The sequence below is a fragment of the Andrena cerasifolii genome, chromosome 14, assembly GCF_050908995.1.
Source record: "Andrena cerasifolii isolate SP2316 chromosome 14, iyAndCera1_principal, whole genome shotgun sequence".
In the NCBI taxonomy this organism is placed as follows: Eukaryota; Metazoa; Arthropoda; class Insecta; order Hymenoptera; family Andrenidae; genus Andrena; species Andrena cerasifolii.
Window position 1 is genome coordinate 631792 of NC_135131.1, and position 20626 is coordinate 652417.

A 20626-nucleotide genomic window follows, 5' to 3' on the forward strand; every position below is an offset into this window, starting at 1 on the left:
TCAAGTATTTTATATTAACATATTAACGTGTGTGTGTTTTAGAAATAGTAAAAACGCACTAAATACTAAAAAATAATTCTCTTCTTGTACTACAATTTCGATAGTGTTTTTTCACTTTAAATAAATTCGTAGAGTATTTATAATAAAATTGTTTAACATAACAATTTTTTTTATATATTTCTACTCGTACTTCATTTTCTATTGTATGGCTTTCATTCTTTTTTTTTCCAACAGGAGTAAATATATCCCTAAAGATCCATTTCTTGCATTCTCACTTGAATTTTTTCCCGGAAAATCTTAGTGACGTAAGTAAATGACGGACACGGAGAGAGATTCCATCAGAATATGAAGGCTATTGAGCGGCAGTATCATAGATTTTAGGAGAAGACAATGATGGGAGATTATACTTGGTTCGTCATAAGAGAAACGAATCCTAAAACGAACAAAAGACAAAAAAAGGGCGAGAACTATTTCTAAAGCACACATATGTATATTAACAAAATATTTGAACACATGTACAGAATGAATTAAAATTGCAATAACACAATAAAATGGAAAAAACAAAAACCAAGAAAAAATGAAAATTTAACGTTTTCACACAATTGTCTCCAGCTTCAGTATTTATCCATAGATTTTCTTCAGTAGCAGCTTGTTTTCGACGTAAAAATGCAGACTCAGCGTAAGAAATGAGATACTCGGCCTATTTTTGCGATTTCGATTTTTCCCAAATGATTAAATGAATTGTCGATTTTTTTTCACATATTGCCATCGATTTTACCCAAACTACTGAACCGATTTGAAAATTTTGTTAGATAAATTTGTTGGTGATTCAATTATCTTCAATTTGGTATAATTTTCGACTATATCGGTCATTCGCAACACGAGACATTCGCAATTACGTGGGACCACCCTTTTAACAGACAGGTAAAAAGTTCACCTGTCAATATCTCGAAAACGTATCCATAGAAATTTTTTTAGACTTTATTTTTGGAATCAGCGGGCCATTTTACATAAGAAAAAAATAGTGGCATCTGCTGTACAATTTTTTTTTTGTAAAATAGTGTAATTATTATTTGTAACATCAACCTATAAGCAAACTGACAATGAGTTGGCACATGTGATGAAAAAATAGTTGTTTTCGTAACTGACAACGGATCAAATATTAAGAAAGCTGTTAAAAATACTTTTGGCGCTACTAGACATATTTCATGCTTCGCTCATTCGATAAATTTAGTCGCCCAGGACACAATAATCTTTCGAGATGCGATAACTTTATGCACAAAGGTTAAAAAAATTGTCACGTTTTTTAAACATTTTATTATTGCTGCTGATGAGTTACGGAAGGTCACTGACCATAAATTAATCCAAAATATTGAGATACGTTGGAATTCAACCTTCGCAATGTTAAAACGCTTTATTTTACTCTCTAGATAAGTTGGATCGATTTTATTGAATATCCCGGATTCGCCTTCAATGTTGATTTCAATTGAATTGCAACTCGCAAATGAAATTATGGAAGTATTGTAATCCATTTAAAACAGTGACGAAGGAACTTTGTAGAAAACGTTACGTTACGACCAGCAAAATAATTCGATTGATCAATTGTTTGAAAAACAAAATTCAATCAATTCGCGGGAGTCTGAAAACGCAAACTGCACGTTCTTTAATTGATCGTCTCCAACAGTCTATTTCGCCAATATTCGGGCCGAAATAGTCTTTCTATGCAGAAAGCAATTCTATTATGGCGTTTTCGATGATCTCAGATCCCCGATTTTTTTCTAAAAAGATTACAAATCATTCAAAAAATCTATTCTCTTTTTTAAACTTAATGTGTTTTAAAGGAATTTAAAAAATTTAATTAGAAGAGGTTAAAGGAGGTTATGTTCTACATTTTTACCAGTGAAAATTCAAACTATAATTCTGTCATTTCTCGAGTCTGTGTCCGCTCCGCATTCGGCTCCTCCGATTTCTGACTTGCAGCGCCATAACGCTGATCAACGAAACTTAGAAGGTCGACGCAGACCACGGAAACAGACACTGGTTCTGCGAGAGCTCGACTAGCGTGACCGTCGCTAAGGAAAGTCGGGTTTCCCCTCGAACACGGGTAATGGCCTGACCACAGCTCTGGCGACACTCACGTGCTTCAGATTCTGTTTTTGTACCATTTTGTACAGTGCTTGTTAAAGATTAAATATACGTTGATTTTTATACAAAAGGTGCTCTCCATTCCTTCTCGATACTCTGAGTGCCCTGGTCGTAATAACAAACGACCACATTGGTGACCCCGCGACTCGTGAGGAGAGCAAATTTTGTCGATTCTTCGGTGATGCACCGTATCCACGAACTTGGCGTCGAAATACCGAAGACGGAGGCCGGTGAGAGCTCTGGTGCGGAAAACCAGACCAATAGCCGGGTAACGCAACAACAACTGGATGGGATGCAGGAAAGGATGATGTAGCTACTTAGCCGCATCGAACTGCAGCAACAACTAAGTGCCCTCCCAAATGTGGACCAGCCAACCATGGCCGATACTTCTGCCATTCAGTAAGTCAAGATTCCTTCTTTCTGGAAGGAAAACCCGATGCTTTGGTTCAACCAGGTGGAGGTGGCATTCGAGTTCGGACGCATAACCAACGACACGGCGAAGTTCAGGTATGTCGTATTACACCTGAACCAGACGGTGTTACCTTACGCATCCGACTTGGTCTCCACGCCCCCTGAATGCAACAAATACGCGGCCATCAAGGAACGTATCCTGGATTCGTTCGCGGAAACCAGCGATTCTAAGTTATTATTATTATTATTATTATTATTATTATATAAACGGGAGAACCCTTTAGACTACAAAATATAAACATAATGTACAAAAAGTATAAAATATAAAATTAAAATATAGATAAAGAAAACAAGATATAAAGAACACAAACGTAACAGTCTACAAACAAGCAACAAGACTAAACCAATGAGCGGACATTAAGGAGATAGGGGAGATGACAGACTCCTCAAAAGTATGGCCCTAAACTTAGTTAGGGAGTCCAAACACAAATCAATATTGGCAGGGCACTGGTCCAACTCACTCATAGCGCGATTAATGGGGTCCGCAGAGTAATAGTGATATTCGGGAACACGCACAGCAAAAAGGGGTCTAGGACGCAATGAACGTTGCGGGGCATTAAAACATATCCGTGCGACAAGCTCGATACAGTTAATCTGACCGTGGAAAGCCTTGTAAAGAAATAGTAGGTCTGAAAACACGCGGCGGTCGCAAAGAGGTAAGAGCCCCGTTTTTTGCAAGGCAGGACCGTAGACATGGTCGCAGAACCGCATAGGGCTACCAGAAGCCCTCATGGCCAACCTCAGGAACTTGTGCTGGACCCGTTCAATTAAGCTGGAATATTGTTTATGCCTAGGGCTCCAAATCACCGATGCATATTCTACCTGTGACCTCACCAGTGCGACATATAGCAGTTTCAATGTCCTGACCTGCTTAAAATGCTTACCGAAACGGGCTATAAACCCAAGGGTTTTCATGGCCTTACTCACAATATTTCTATAATGATTGCGAAAATCCAGACATGACATGAAGGTAACCCCAAGGTCCAGGACTTCCGCAACCTCCAACAATGTGGTATCATCTAAGATATATTGTGAGGGAATACATCTACCAGCCCTATGTGTTCTTAATAATACACATTTCCCTGCATTTAACCGCATCCTATTAACGGTACACCACTGTTCAAATCTAAAAAGATCTTCCTGCAACAGACTCACATCTAATGTACTACTAATTGTGCGGAAAATCTTTAGATCGTCCGCATACATAAGAAATTTGCTATGCTTTAAAGCACCCTTAAGATCATTAATAAAGAGAAGGAACAGGAGAGGACCAAGGTGAGATCCTTGCGGGACCCCTGAGGTCACATTGACCGGATCGGACACCTAGTCCTGCACCCTGACCAACTGCACACGGCCATCAAGGTAGCTGTCCACCCACGAAAGGAGCGGCCCATTGATCCCGATTAAAGCTAATTTCTGAAGCAGGATTCCATGATCAACAGAATCAAAGGCCTTCCGAAAGTCGGTGTACACAGTATCAACCTGAAGACCCTCATTCAGTGCATCAGAAATGAAGCAGTGGTATACCGCCAGGTTAATTGTCGTCGACCGACCAGGAACGAATCCGTGCTGTTCGTCGCAAATCACGTTAGTAAGATTTGGCGTTAAGTGCTCCGTTAATATCTCCTCAAAGATCTTAGGCATGACCGATAATTTGCATATCGGCCTATAATTTCTGACATCCGAGCGGTCGCCTGTCTTGAAAACTGGGGTAACCAAGGTGGTCTTCCAAGCTGCAAGGAAAATTCCCCTAGCTAATGAGGAATTAAAAATATGCCAGAGGGGCCTTGCCAAAATGAAACGACACTCCTTAAAAAACAGAGGAGTTGAGACGTTTGCTACGCGGCCTTCCGGAACATTTCGAGGAAAAACCGTCGGCCATCTTGCAAAAGATAAAGAACTTTGCAGGAGGCCAGTGCGGTGATTCGGTATTACGCACACTGTTCCTAGAACAGCTGCCCGACCAGGTTTGAGAAATTCTTGCCATTAGCGAATTAAAGGATTTGGCGAAACTCGCCCTGCAAGCCGACAAAATCCTGGAGTTCTCCAAACCAAACCCCGCCGCGATTTCTTCCCCGGTCGGCAACGAGAACAAGCCTGCGCGAAGCGACGGCGTCAGCGCCATCAGCCTGACCAGCCTCCAGGAAGCTATAAACGATCTAGTGCGCGACGTCGTCAATCTACGCAGCCAAGTAAACCAACGATAGCGCCTTCGATCACATTCACGCATAAGACCTCTCCAGCTGAACTACTCTACGGCACCACGCTCCAAATCCCCGACGAATTCTTCGTCCACCAGGACCTACCTGCGAACCCGGTGGCGTTCGTCGAGAAGCATCGAGCCATCATGCGTGGCCTGCGACCGACGCCCACCTGGCACCATGCGAAGCCGCATTTGTTTTTGTTTAAGGGATTGGACACCTATACACACGTGTCCTGCGGTGTGATCATGTAAAAGCTCCCCTCGAGCCCCCCTACACCGGACCCTTCATCGATAATCAGCAGGATTACAGACTTTTCAAAATTGAGGTCAACGGCACGGAAAAAAACATCTCGGTGGAACATCTCAAACCGGCACACATGGCAGACGAGCATCTCCTACTACAGACCGACACCAGCAGGCAGCGATCGCCGGTTGAGTAACCAGCCACTCGATCTCAGCTTGAAAGCACCCCAGCTAAATTAAAAAAAAAATAAAGTTCCTACCCAATCAGTCCAGGAACTCTAGGGTGTGTGTGTGGGGGGGGGGAGTGAATGTGGCCGCTCCGCATTCGACTCCTCCGATTTCTGACTCGCAGCGCCACAACGATGATCAACGAAACTTAAAAGATCGACGCAGAGTACGGAAACAGACACTGGTTCCGCGAGAGCTCGACTAGCGCGACCGTCGCTAAGGAAAGTCGGGTTTCTCCTCGAACACGGGTAATGCCCTCACCACAGCTCTGGCAAAACTCACGTGCTTCAAATTCCGTTTTTGTACAATTTTGTACCCTGGGTGCCCTGGTCGTAATAACAAACGCCCACAAGTCTGTCTCAGTACACGATTCATAAATTCATTATTATTTCCACGTGCGGTGCTTATTAGCGTTCAAACGCTCCAGACCCGTCTGTACGGATGGCTACTGGGGGCAACTATACCTGCAAAAACTTCCTTCTTGCCGATTACAGGGCGGAAGTTGTAATTTACGGTTTGTTTATTACATCGCGTATACGTACACGTTCAACTTAGTTTGTGTGAGCATACGCACACACTTCAAGGCCCAGTGAGACGGCTCCCTGTTGCAAAATAATAGAGTAATGTATTTATTGAGATAATCGAGGTGTACCTCGCACACGTTACATTGAACAAAAAAAAGGTTATATATAAGAACAAAAGAAAGTCAGAAAGGGAACAAAGAATATAGGAAATATACGCCAAGGGGAAGACCCGCTTGGCGTGTGACGGCGCTCTCAGCGCCATCTCAGAGCAGAGTTGACAATATTTAACCAACACTCCCTTAACATGCTGTGAGGAAAAGGGGAAACATTTAATGCAAAGGCATGATATGAAAACATAATCGTGAAATATCAAAGTATTGCAATGCGAATTAAACAATAATGTTGAAGAAAGAAAAATCGGTTCTCGATTCTTAGTGTAAAGAATCGATTCTCAGAAAAATCGAACAGCGGATAATCGATTCAAAAGATCGATCTTTTAACCAGAAAAACCGATCTTTTGAAGAATCGAATCGGAATTGAACATCCCTATCTTGTGTTGCGGTTTCCGCTGGTGTAAATATGTGTGATTGCATTAAGTTAGCTATAAGACATAGGGATATCGAGGCTAGATGTAGAGCGTAATTCACAATCCTTTGTAGCGGAAAGGGTTCGAAGCGAGCAGCACATCTGGAAGGTTTTAAACGAGATCGAAACGGAGGACGAGGAAGAGTTTATTGCCAAGACTCATAAACATGTAGAGCGTGTTGTGCCTCTCGAGAGTTTTTCCTTGCCAGTTTTCGAACGTACTCGTACAATATTAGTAGCTGATACCTGAACTCAAAGGCGTACGAGAGCCTGAGGTTGCATTCAATAACTTTCAAAACTACAGTTAGGCCAGGCGAAGATAGTAAATAGCTTAACTTTTCCTTCCACATCTGCGTGGCAAATTTCGTCGAGCGGGCAGTGGCTCGTCTCGTAAAACCACTAAAAATTCTGTCTTCGCTTTCAATAATTGCCGGTGTCCTGTAAGGGTAAAAACTTCGGTCGGGAAAGGCCGAAATTCATAAAGTCATAAACTTTGTTCGGGTGACGTCTTCTTGACCCTGAGGGTTGCGCTTACCTACCTTTTAGATACAGGGTCATCCGTTAAAACTGCAACCTACGCGCGCGCGAACGGACGAAATGGCAACACCGCCTCACGGACGCATTCTAATACAACCATTCATCGGCCCGGCGTTCGGAGGGCTGCCAGCGACCGCTGGACACCAGTGATGCCCGAGCTTCGAAAATTTTAGGATAGTCTCTTTTAAATTAACGTACCAAGGAGCTGTGCGGCATTTCCTAACCCAGGTAAGCGAGCCGCGCGCTCCGCTTTTATGATCGGTTTACTACTCGCACCCCAGATAACTGCAATGAGGTTTGAAAATAATGTTCACTGATCTCGTACCCGTCTCAATTTAAAAAATTTTAGCTACGACAGGGTCGACCGCGGCGCTATACCCCTGTACAGAGAGATTTTTCGCCACCTGCGTGTAAAACCACAATAATGGCTCATCATTCCAAAAAATGACATTAACGGAAGCCGGTATAGGCGTGACGTTGAGTAGCTAAGAAGTTAAAACATTCAGGCACAAAATTGTAGAAAAAACTTCAAACACCGGTACAATCAAAGACACGTCCCGTTAGTTACCCGTTACGACCGATCTATGCATCTACTGCATTAAGGATAAAATTATAAAAAAAGCAAACCAGAACAATAGATTCTGAGGCTTGCAGAACTAACACATAATTGAATAAACATTTAATTTCTCAATTTATGAAAGTAATGATACAGAAACAACTAGCCTATTGTTTATCAACACCACGAATTTTAAAAAGAGCATTAAATACAGTATCAAATAAACGGTTTGCAAAAGTTTTTCACAACAATTATGGTTAAAAAATTGATAAAAGAAAAATTAAGTAAACGTAAAATATTTTAAATTATCCATAATTAAGAGGGAATAATTTTTACCCCATTTTTCGGCGCCAATTGCATTGCAATATATTTTATAGTTCAAAAGTTATACGAAAAAGGCCCCAAATTCTTCAACCCGGGCCGGGAAATTCCAAATAGCTCTTTGCGACGTTAATTCCTAAAATTTTAAAAGCTTGGGCATCACTGCTGTCCAGCGTTCGCTGGCAACCCACCGAACGCCGGGCCGGTGCATGGTTGTAGCGGATGCGTCCGTGAGGCGCTGTTGCCATTTTACCTGTTCGCGCGCGCGTAGGTTACAGTTTTAACGCATGACCCTGTATGTATGTAATGTAAGTAGCTTATGTAATCGGAAAGCGTGCCTCGACCACTAGCCGAGAGTGGAGGGAAGCGCGAAGGAAGGACCAAGGACGGAGAGACGCCTAGAGGACAACCCACTAACGAAGCTTGAGGGATGTCATCGTTTTGATTCGACGAAAGGACCTGAGGAGGAACTTCGAAGGATGCCCCAGAGTCAGAGGAGTAGGGCACTGAGAGGGCACAAGCGAGGAGCGTCTTTGTAGAAACGGCAGATCGAATTTGTTAGCAGTACAGGTAACGTCTAGCTACCAATTAAAATCAGAACATAGAAATTTATTCAGAAGTGTTTCACTTTATTTTTCTCCAACCATTTAAATTCCCGCACAAACTCGCGAGCCGAGTGCTTCAGCACTCCACGGGCACGAACCCGCCGTGTAATTACAAAATCCCCAAAGAATCGCGCAACACTTGTAACCCCAAGGGGAACAGTAATGATACATACACACAATGGTACATAGTCTTTCTTTCATGCCTTTCAGCCTTGAAAGGGGGTTTGACATCGTTAAGTCACTGATAAATATAAAGTGTGTTGTGAGTATAAGGTGTGAAAAATTGAATTTTTAATATACAATACTCTCTATACTGTAATCTCTTAAGGGGGTAGACATGTCACGTGACCTGGCCGATTTGGCAGGTCGGTATTACAGCAGGTTTTTTCTTCACTGAAATGGTATTACCCATAGATACGCCGCTGCCTGGTGCACGCGAGAGGGAGCTGTTTGCTATTTCCGTATTTTATTCTGAATAAGGAAGGAAATTCTCAGCTGTTGCGTTGTACTTATAAAAATTTAAACGGAAAGTCGGCTCCCTGATAGCCAGATCTGGCAGCAGAATCTGACGTCAGAACTGCAGCAGTCTGTGTCCGCATTTGGCTGCGTTCTGATGTGCAGAGCCCGAGGTGCAGTGCCTGATGTCAGATGGACAGCAGATCGACAGCAGATTTCGCCGTCTGCTAGGCACAGCAACAGCGCCATCTGAGATCCAGAATTACCAAGCAATTGCCTACAGATGGCGCTGTTGCTGTGCCTAGCAGGCGGCGAAATCTGCTGTCGATCTGCTGTCCATCTGACATCAGGCACTGCACCTCAGGCTCTGCACATCAGATCGCAGCCAAATGCGGACACAGACTGCTGCAGTTCTGTCGTCAGATTCTGCGCTCCCGTGCCAGACCCTGCTCCCAATCTGATGTCAGATTGGAGACAAATGGTTATCAGGACTGGTACTGCAAACGTAGAAAATTCATTGTACATTTTAATTACTTAAAATGTGCTTATGGTACAATATTCTACGTTAGCAGTAAGGAATTATAAGTGAAAAGGACAAATAGATGAGGAGATGTCCCCAGAAAATGAAGTTTGTTAGTTTAGACATTTTTTTATTGGCAAAGCACCGAAACAGAACATGAAATACACTTATTACACGTCCTATGCAGAAAGCAGTTATGAACAAACATTATATATAAAATTTGGTGGATGTTGAATTGGACTAGTGAAAATGCGCTGGCTGGATGCGCGTAATTATTATGTGGTCGGTTCCTCGAAGTGACAGAAAATATAACCTAACTATAAGCTATATGACAACAAATGTTTAGTGGCTATTTCGTTCTTTTACGAAACATTTGTGAACTTTTTAGCATCCTCCCAAAACATTATTATTACGCCGCAACAGCATCTTCTGGAAATCCAGTATAGCAATTAGGTTATATTTTCTGTCACTTCGAGGACAGAAAATCCGCTTCTGGAAATGCGCAGGCTGGATGCGCGTGATAAATATGTGGTCGGCTTCTCGAAGTGACAGAAAATATAACCTATATGCTATACCCGATTTCCTAAAGATACTATTGCGGCGTAATAATAATGTTTTAGAAGGATGATAAAAGGTTCACAAATGTAGCGTAAAAGAACGAAATAGCCACTAAACATTTATTGTCATATAGCATATATATAGGTTATATTTTCTGTCACTTTGAGGAGCCAACCATATAATAATCACGCGCATTCAGCCTGTGCATTTTCAGTAGTCCGGTCGGCGTCATGGAAGGGGTACCTCCTCCACCCTGCATTTGTGGTAGTTGAAATGATATTTCTGAGCCGAGTGAAATACATGGGTCGTTCCATGCGAAATCGGACACTTTTCGGAGTAACATTTCAGATTTAGATGAAACTTGGATATGTTGTAGTCTTTAGGGACATATAAGCATATCTCGACGGATTTTTCAAAATGTAAAAAATTGTGGATCTTACAGCTCTTTGAAATATAATGTTAACTTTTTTTTTAAAAAAATTATAACTGTTGAACTAACAAACTGATCAAAATGAGCCTTTGGGTGCTTACAATGAAGACATAAGAGTACTTAACAAAAATTATTTCATGAAGAAAAACAAATTTTTTAAAATTTATTTTGCAATTGTTCTAAACAAATGCCATGATTTAATAGCGGGGCACTATTTAAAAATTTGAAGAAAAAAAATAAGGGTATAGTCCTATTTGTCCCTTTTACGGACCCGTTTTCAGAAATACGGACACTTTAAAATTGGCCAAAAGAAAATTAATTGAATGTGACGCTGTATCGCCCAGCACCGGCTCGACAAATTCAACCATATGGTATACAATGACTTTCAAGGCCATGTAAGGATAGGAAGTAAAGAAATAGATAGTTCCATATTGTAGTACGCACGGCTCAGCCAGACGAGCCGGTGCTGAACGACGCAGCGTCACATTCAATTAATTTGCATGCGACCAATTTTAAAGTCTCCGCGTTTCTAAAAACGTGTCCGTAAAGAGCATAAGTAGTAGGCCTATATCCTCATTTTTTTCTTCAAATTTTGAAATAGTGCCCTGCTAGTATAAAATTGCATTTGTTGAGAACAATTCCAAAATAAATGGTCTAAAATTTGTTTTTTTTAAGCGTCATAATTTTTATTAGGTACACTTATTTCCCTACTGTAAGCACCCAAAAGCTCATTCTGACCTGTCTCTTATTTAGTTCAACAGTTATAAGTTAATGAAAAAAAGTAAATTCCCACAATTGTGAAAATTTTTAAAAATCCTTTCAAATACGTTTATATATCACTAAAGACTACAACGTATACCAGTTTCACCAAAATCCCAAATGGTAATTCGTAAGTAATAAAAGATTAAAAAGGAGAGAGTGTTATACGTATTCAGTAAATTCTGTCGCATCGAACTTCGGTTCGAAATTTAATTTGTACGATGTAAATAGGTATAGGTATTCAGCGATCAGTATTCTCCGATGCTCGCGATGGCTCGCGGTTTCTTTGTCGCTGTCGATGGGTCGTAAAAGAGAAGGATAGAACGGGCGTCATAGCAGCCGAGAAATAAAGCCAGCGCCTTGGTCTGCTAACACAGATACACAGCGTTGCCAGCAACATTATGCAAGACCACTTACTTAGCGGAAGGGGAACACCTACAGGAGTGGTGGTAACGTGTGCGTGAAGACGTTGCTGACGCACACATTACCACCGCTCCTGTGGGTGTTCCTCTCCGCTAAATAAGTGGTCCTGGATAATGTTGCTGGCAACCCTGCAGATACACAACAACTTTTCAATAACAATAAGGGCTTAACTTTTTTACTTTTAGTTTTTTCTGCATAAACATTTTTTTTCAAATATTCATAACATTTTCCTAATCGTAATGAGAGCAAACGTGATACAATGTCGAATTTTCTTTTCTTTCTGCTCAAATTCCTTTACACTGTGCCCTGGATTTCACCAGCCGATTGTGTTGTAATTTAAACTTCACGCTGTAAACAAAAACGTTTTCCTATTTTCAACATACAGGTATTTGCTGAGTGAAATTAGAATAAGTCACATCTATTATTTTATGTTGTTTTATTTTTTTTAACCCTGTCTGCATTTTAAATATTATCTAAGGACTATTTAACTTAGGAGATAGGACCGTAAAGGTTTACAAAAAAGGTCAGGGAGTCAAATGTTGACTGATTTGGAGACTTATTCTTATTATATGTTCTATACAATAGTCGGAAGAATAAAGAAGAATAATAATAAGAGCAATATTTCAAATAATTACTGTAACATCCATATTCTGAAAAGATGATGAAAAAAGTTTCAATCTCTCTTTTTTTATTTCCAATAATGTGGCCATATAATTATAACATAAATACGACAGCGATTTCAAGTGATGTATGTGTTACTGTAAAACCGTTAATTTAGTAAATATATACAGTTCCCAGCAGTTCGTAGTCAATGTATGCCTAAGATGCATATAACCTAACCTCTAATCGTACGAAAATGGATACATTGACTGCATCACGCTTTTACTGTGGCACATGTATTCAGCTAACTCTTCAGTTTTGCTATGATTCCACGTTGTCAGTCCTCCCGAGTAGGCGCCATCTCGTATCCACTACCTCAACTAAATTTGTCACGTGACTTGCTCTGTATTATCGCGAATATGGCGGAACTCGTATTTGGGAATGCAATCATGGACATACATTGTTTGTCCTTATATGAGCAGATTTTGGACTGGGTGAGGTCTCATTCGAAAGAGGAAGGTTCAATGCAGCCCGTTCTGGTCATCGTTTGAGTCACAAAACTCTTTTAGTGACCTAAAAATACTTGGATTCATGCGGGTGTATTTTGTCGACTTTTGCTCTACTTTCAACACTCATATTATTAGATATCAACACAATCTCGTCGAACCATGACCAGAGCGGGCTGCATTGAACCTTCATCTTTCGAATGAGACCTCGCCCAGCCCAAAATTTGCTCATATAAGGACAAACAACGTATGCCCCCAAACCCATGTTTCGGGCCAGATTGTGTCGGTATACAGCGAGCTGCATTACCCGTGTCTACCCCCTTAAGGGGCAGAACTTACTCAACAACCTAGTATTAATAAAACTATTATAGTTACCAAGGAATTAACACATATACTGAAAGATGTGTGTTAATAGTACTTCTGACTAATGATAGTTAATTTCATTGTATGTACCGAGCAATATGACAATCATTCTGTGTGCTTTATTCGTATATCATAAACCTATGAATGTTTATAATACTTTGTATGAATAATTATGATGTAATAAAGAGAATGTCAACACTATATGAGGAACAAAAATATTTATTAAATATCTTCTTAAAGTTTTATACATTTGCCACATCAGATTTTTACATTACAGGTACGTCATTGACTAATAAACTATAAAATGCAACAAAAGTATAGTATTATAACATACAACATATACAACAATGGAGTATTATATCATGGTAAATTAAATTCTATTAAAGCACTTTAAAACCAGGAATGTCGGTTTTAATTATTATTTTCTTTTTAATTTCATATCTTTTTAGTAACCTTGTTTCTACAAAATTATTTTCCAATGAATAGCTTAAAAGTAGAGAACAGTCTATCGAATACAAAGTGATAATAAAACGTACCAAATTGATATTCAGTATAGAAATCTGGTTGTTTAACACGATTTAAATCTTAGTTTCATTGGGAAATAATGTGTAATTCTCGTAGCATGCTAGTTATTAGTAAAACAAAGATAAAATAATGACTGGCATTGTATATCTATTTCATGTCATGGTAAATTAAATTCTATTAAAGCACTTTAAAACCAGAAATGTCGGTTTTAATTATTATTTTCTTTTTAATTTCATATCTTTTTTAGTAACCTTGTTTCTATAAAATTATTTTCCAATGAATAGCTTAAAAGTAGAAAACAGTCTATCGAATACAAAGTGATAATAAAACGTACCAAATTGATATTCAGTATAGAAATCTGGTTGTTCAACACGATTTAAATCTTAGTTTTATTGGAAAATAATGTGTAATTCTCGTAGCATGCTAGTTATTAGTAAAACAAAGATAAAATAATGACTGGCATTGTATATCTATTTCATATTAAAATAGTTGGTGAAATTAGGCTTTTTAAATGTAGCATATGGAATCATTGCATTAACTTGTCAAAGTATAATGTAAACATACATTTATATACAATAAAGGATAAATTAGGAAGATGAATTAATCACATTTAGTTCAACTAGGAAATGTTGGATGATACAATAATTTAATTTCCTTTTAGCCGTTCTTGTCTATCATTCAGATCAATTATACTCAAATTAATACAGGATACATATCCATGTAACAATGAAATACCAGCTTTAAGAAAAGCTATGGGTGCTGAGACATACATAATAAATCTGAATAAACTTATACCGGCCACTGAAACAAGAAACGATTTATTTAAGATTCAAAATATCGCTGTTAATAATAAGAGTTTGTGTAGAAATATAATGACTTACAAATAGGTCCTTCTGTAAAATAAAGGAGGTACAAAGCAGCATAAAAGGCCTCATTACCAGCACACATAATAAATAAGACCATGCGATTAGTATAATATACTCTCATAATCGGATTTTCAGACATATCAATAAATTTATGACTTGTCTTTCCTTGCAACATGGACCTATTATAAGAGAATTCTATAAGATAGTACTTTGTTTGTTTGTACCTTCATATAAATAGTATGGCATATGTGTAAATATGTTAGAATTTATCCTCACGTGTGCAAATATATCCAGTGGCAAGCAATATCGATGGCCATACTCAATTGAAACCAAAATGTATATGACGGATAAAGTACACATAACGTAGCTAATAGACACATGGTACCAACCCGATCAGTTAATTGGTCTAACATAGCACCAAATTTGGTACCTTGATTAAAGTACCTTGCTGCATGCCCATCCACCGCATCTAATAGTGCACTAATAATATAGCACCATAATGCGATAATATAGTTGGTTGGCATAAAATAAAAGGATACAAGAGCCAAAATTACTCTGCCATACCCTGTTAACAGATACATATTATCATGCCCATAATAATATTATTTACACGTGTGTGTGTGTATATATATATATATATATATATATTTTATTATAAGTTTTTCATATTTTTCAATTTATTTACTATTTCTGCAGAAATGTAGTTGAACATTTATATAAAAATTATGTTATTAGTTAAACAGTATTTATGTGATATTTTGAACGTATTAGAGTCTTACATAAAAGAATTGATGTATGGATTATTCTAAATCAATATAAGAAGTCTTCAAAGTGTTATGCTTGCAGTCCCATCTTTTATATATTATTTGATTCGATATTATTTGAAAAACAAACTAAAAATAATTATGCAGATTTTTAATATAATGGATAGGGATAAAATTTTTCTTCTTTTTCATGAAGTAGAGATCCTAAGGATCTTTCAAACATAGAATGTTCGAATTTAATTACTTATCTTTATGCAAGTTCATTTCAAATCTTGCTTTTCAATAAATTGAATAAAAGTGTGATATATACTACTAAATAGTGAATCCAACAACAAATAGTGAATAACTTTTAATATTTTAATATTATAAAATAACTTCTAAAAAAAATTATACTGCCGTATACAAAATAAATACCTTTGTTACTAGAATTTAAAAGTGAAATACACACACACACACTATGTATACCCATCAACAATTCTATATCTATTGTTTTGTGTTTTCCAATATATAATACATATGAGGCATTGAGAGCAAAAACGGACTAACCCACTTCTTTTGCGGAATTCAGTTAGGGTAGATGTTCCAATTACGGTGCCTTTATGCTTAAAGAAGCCGTATAAAAAAACTCGTATAAATAAATAAGGAAAGAATTTTTTTTAATTAAGTTAAACTATTAATGTATGTGTTACAAACGAGAATGTTGCATTTTTAAACAATTAAAGCATAGTAAAAAAAAATCAAAAATGCATATGAAGATTTCGATGGATTTACCTAAATCCTTACCGTTTCCGGTGACGTACTTTACAGAAGTGAATAAATTGATAATTATCATGATTTGCACTTATGTAAAGTATTTATTATATCATAAAAGGTTCAAATTTTATGAAAAAATAGCAATATGAGCACTTTTGAAACGTTTTCTTATTTTTAAAGTGAATCCGGTAATTGAGACAGGAATTTAACGCTTGTCCCTATTACCGTGCCCCTCGAATCCCACTGGCTCCCTCTATAACTGCTAAACCTAACCTTACTTTCGTTTCTCAGAACGGGTGAACAGAAATTTATATTTGCATATTTTGCTTTTGTAATGAAAAGGTCATATTAAAATTACATAAAAACACCTCTCGTAGAGCAAAAAAATGTTTAGAACAGTTCAATGTTCAAAGACATAACCTAACCGGGGGTACGCTATTCAAAAAAAGGCACGGTAATTGGGGGCACGGGAATAGGGACAACGCATTTTTCAGGGCACGGTAATTGGGACAAAAACATGTATTTTTATTTCAATTAAAAAAATATATGAAAAATTAACATTTTCAATTCGAAAAAATGCCTTAATAAAGAGAAAAGTTCAAAACACCAATATAAATTTTCACCAAGCAAAATTAAAGAGAAGTCAGTAATTAATTTGCGAGCAAGTCGGTGTTAAAGCACGGTAATTGGGACATCTACCCTAGTAGCAATAATGTATTCCAATAGGCTATACTAATCATATAAGATAGGAAAAATTAATTTTTCTTTTATATGGGTTAGTCCGTTTTTGCTCTCAATGCCTCACATATAAGAGATTTATTATGAAACACAAATGATTATTAACTAACCAAACTGCTAAAATGTAAAAATATTTATTTACCAATAATATTGGGCACAAATAGAAATATATTCTCCGATTTCGTCATTTTGCCGCCTCTGAATATCTTTCGGCTTTGTGGGAAATGTAACGAAATTTGTCACCCGTAACCTGTAACTGAGCGTAAAGAGTGTATTTATCTTTTCGTGTCATATAATATCTTTTTTTATTCTCACCTTACGTTACTTTCTAACAACCCCCTGCGGCTGCTGTTACACACTGTGCTCTCCAATTTAATCCGAATTACCAGTAAAGAAACGTATAGCAATATATAGGTATACAACGTGAATGAATTGTCAGAATCGAGAATCACATATCGCACCATAATCGAGTTCTAGATATATCGATTTCGGTGACGCAGATACGCAACAGTGTTGTATCAATCAGCCTACCCATAGGTTCTATACAATTTTATTTAACTGGTAGATACATTACAAAATTAAAAAAAAATCATGGCTTTTATAATATGTAATTTTCATGCTAGTGTATAATTATTCCAAAAAATAAGCCTGCAAACATTTTTTTAACGTAACAATCGCACATCCTTGAACAAATCTGGTTCGCGACCAAAAAAAACTTGTCGTCATTCAAATTGCAAAGATTTATCATTGACAACCTATTTTAACAATATCAAGGACAATCATTTCCAATAGACTGTAAAATAGCAATTGCTAAATACAGCTTGACATTTAGTTACGCTCCTGAAACCAGACGACATTTTCGGAGGCTAAACGGCTGGTCCGCCGTTTCTCTGCGCAAAAGCAATCGTTTATTGTGTCGAGAGAAAACTGTCTGCAGATTTACGTCAGTTTTCCCGTAACTTATTTCCAATGTGATTAACTCAGAACAATCTTCGTCTGATAGTGAAATTGAGCAAAATGTTCCAGTGATAAAATTGACTGTACAGATGGACTCGGGCATTATCATATAAAGTTTTGGGGTGGGCTACTTTCCCTTTACTCGGGCATAAATAGTTATTGTTACATTTGAAACGGACTCTCATTAGCGAAATTTCCTGTTCGTCTTTGAATAGAGTATTCTTGCAAAAGACAGTCTAAATAAATAGAATTTGTGTGGCCCTGAGAAAGTGTGTGTACAGAAGTAACATTATGCGATCGATACTTTACCAATGATTTTCGAATGCACTCCGATGGTATGATCAGGCTACTTGTCACTTCATGAGGCGTACCTTCATTGTCAGTGAATTGTTTTAAAAGTGATTTTGGTGTTTTCCAAGGCCCGTATACAACAGAACAGTGACAAGAATGAACTGTATAGTTCTCGGTGTGTGTACAAGCAGTGCCAAAAACATTGTCGCAGCTTTGAACAAACATATTTTCGCGTTTTTCATCCGTATATGTCCGGTTGGAAAATCACTAACAGTAAATTGCATTTTATTTGAAGAAAGCGATTCGCGTAGCTGCGTACACGAGAGAAAATGTGTAGCTTAATATCGATAGCGGCCATTTTGAGTTAATGAGCACTCTGAAGCACGGCGATTATCAACCTCATGCTGTTACACTAAAATTGGACTTTCTTAAATGCCTTCTCCACAAACTGTAACGGAATGCAAATCAGTTTAATATGTCAACCGAGAATATGAGATTTTCCATTTTCAAGATGAAATGCTGACAAATGCGATAAAGAGCTTTGCCAATGGTTTTATATTGTACGTTTTATGGTATAACCACTATTATACTTGTGGCACAAATCGAATTGTTTCAATACATTTTTAATCATAATTAAAAATTCGTTCGTTTGCTAATAAATCATAAAGTGTACTGATTACGAAAAAGCCAGAAATTACTTCAAGGTACAAGTACCTGTATGGATAATGAAACGGCGTACAGTTCGAATTTGTATTCTTATTATTTCCGAATTTTTCTTCCGATAAATGTATTACACGAACAAAAAAAAATAAACAGTTGTCAGTTATTGATACAGCAAGTATAATGTATATTCCAATTTGGTAGAATGTATAACGTACTCATCAATAGTTTGTAGTCGAAGTTGGCAAGTAACTCTGAAATAACCTTACAATGAAAGATTGTTTGTATTAAAGAGCAAAGATAAATTGTACATGTAACCTTAACACATAAAAGACACGTATAAGCTGAATTAAGGTATAAAGCGGTATAATTGGGGGAAAATCAACAGAATATAATACTTTTCCAATTGACCGACAATCACGACACTAGATAGCAGACGGTGCCATTTTTGTTACCTTCGCACTGCGCGTAGTACGCGCGTAAAAGTCGAGCACATTGGAAAGACCTTCAATTGAATTTAATATAATTTTCATAAAAATAATAATTACCGTTTGTATACGGTTTCATAAGCCGAGTGAAACGTTCTAAATTCCCGATCTGGTAAGGCGTTCGGTCCTAATCTTGTGTAACTTCGGAACAGTGAAAATCCTGTCGTCTACATGGAAGTGATGGTTATGATAGTTTAATAAACTTAAAACGAAACCAACACAATTCACGTAATGCGAAATGTAAGGATCTCAAGTTGCGATCGGTCCGAAGGGGTCGTTAGACCTTGAAAACACCAAAGAGAAACGATGAGGAAGCTATGAGCACAGCGGACACAGCGCTGTCAATTTCGATCAAAATGGCCCCAGGGCCGGAACATCGTCAAGAACCAGTAGCTCCCGATAAAACTGCTGAAAATAACCGTAGTGATATTTCTAATGAAACAGATATTGAAAATTCAGTGGTAGGTGTTGAGACTATTACTAATCAGACTTTGAACACAGAAAGTGCTTCAACAAACATTGATACCAATACAGATTCAACAAGTCAGAGTGCATCAACCTGTGTTACTTCGGATAATAAACAGGTGAGTTATAAGTATGGTGATGTATTCAACCAACTAACGATCTTTAGATAGTGATATGAAAAGATTAACTACCATATAAATACAGAACATCTTAGTTATTTGCAAGTGAAAAGTATGTATGTATGTATGTATATATATATCAGTTGAATGAACTAAATTACGAAAAATCATATATTAGTACTAGGCACCAAAATATCTTAATCTTAATTCCCAATGCTATACAACATACATATTGCCTATTAACAATAGGAATGAAAAGTATGGAATTACACATAGTAATATAATAACATTTCCCAATTCTATTTCTCATTTTAGTTACATCTGCTAATTTGTAAAATATATAGGTACAAATTGTATGTCTGTTGCAATAATTCACGTTTATTATAATACATTCTTCAGCAATCAAATCTCACGATTCCTAATCAGTTAATAGTTTTCTGCTTTTAATTTAAATTAATTTCAAATGTGAGATAGGTAAATCAACCAGATCTAGGTATATTACTATATTATCAAGTTAATCATAGTGATCAATCATTTCTTTTCCAATTAATATGTTTTCTACTATGTATTATTATGGATTGACTTCATAAAATATTAATTCTGAATGCTTATGTAGCGTAGGTCACATGCAAAATGCTAATGATAAGAAAAGTGAGGGTGAAAAATGTGATTATAGAAATTATTACTATATATCTATTTGGACCTTTAATATTATTTCTTGAATAATCAAGAAATTAAATTATAGCATGAATATTGCCAATCCTACAATATTTTTATTTTATCGGTGGTAGAATAATTTCATTTAAATCTTTAGCGATATAAGTCTAACAATGGAACAGCAAATTAATAATTAGAGCTCTCAAATTGAATGTAATAGAGTAAAGTAATTCTGTGCCATTTAATTTCATGCATGTTAAACAAAACAAAAAGCAGACATATAATCCATTCGTAATTTTAACATTACAAT

General features: G+C 37.3%; 3 protein-coding genes across 8 annotated transcripts in view; 1 reads left to right on the forward strand and 2 right to left on the reverse strand.

Annotated features, from left to right (window-relative positions):
- Positions 1-20626, reverse strand: part of LOC143376213 (uncharacterized) — a 233057-nt gene that overhangs the window by 28325 nt on the left and 184106 nt on the right. The window lies entirely within an intron of this gene.
- Pis (phosphatidylinositol synthase) lies at positions 13237-17149 on the reverse strand. 2 transcript variants are annotated; one of them, XM_076826359.1, is made up of 5 exons: positions 17005-17149; positions 16822-16935; positions 14701-14989; positions 14440-14603; positions 13237-14359 (listed from the first exon to the last, which is right to left on the reverse strand). In XM_076826359.1, the coding sequence occupies exons 2-5, from the start codon at positions 16865-16867 to the stop codon at positions 14205-14207; spliced, it is 654 nt and encodes a 217-aa protein (XP_076682474.1). In that variant the 5' UTR covers positions 16868-16935; positions 17005-17149; the 3' UTR covers positions 13237-14204. The 2 variants fall into 2 exon arrangements, with proteins under 2 accessions (XP_076682474.1, XP_076682473.1); XM_076826358.1 differs by having other exon boundaries at positions 16995-17149.
- Positions 18802-20626, forward strand: part of Tyf (twenty-four) — an 81686-nt gene continuing 79861 nt past the window's right edge. For 2 of the 5 annotated variants that reach the window (XM_076826193.1, XM_076826195.1), the window contains exon 1: positions 18805-19659. In XM_076826193.1, the coding sequence (XP_076682308.1) occupies positions 19393-19659 (267 nt within the window). In that variant the 5' untranslated portion in view covers positions 18805-19392. Of the gene's footprint in view, positions 19660-20626 lie in introns of all 5 variants that reach the window. The other 3 variants (XM_076826196.1, XM_076826192.1, XM_076826191.1) reach the window with 3 other exon arrangements.

Bases quoted from the DNA above. Each gene is read 5' to 3' on its own strand.
- Pis (XM_076826359.1), bottom strand. From the start codon at position 16,867: ATGACGAAATCGGAGAATATATTTCTATTTGTGCCCAATATTATTG. The intron at 14,604-14,700 runs GTGAGGATAAAT...CTCTTATAATAG, and splicing joins CACTGGATATATTTGCACAC to GTCCATGTTGCAAGGAAAGA. The intron at 14,360-14,439 runs GTAAGTCATTAT...TTCTTGTTTCAG, and splicing joins TTTTACAGAAGGACCTATTT to TGGCCGGTATAAGTTTATTC.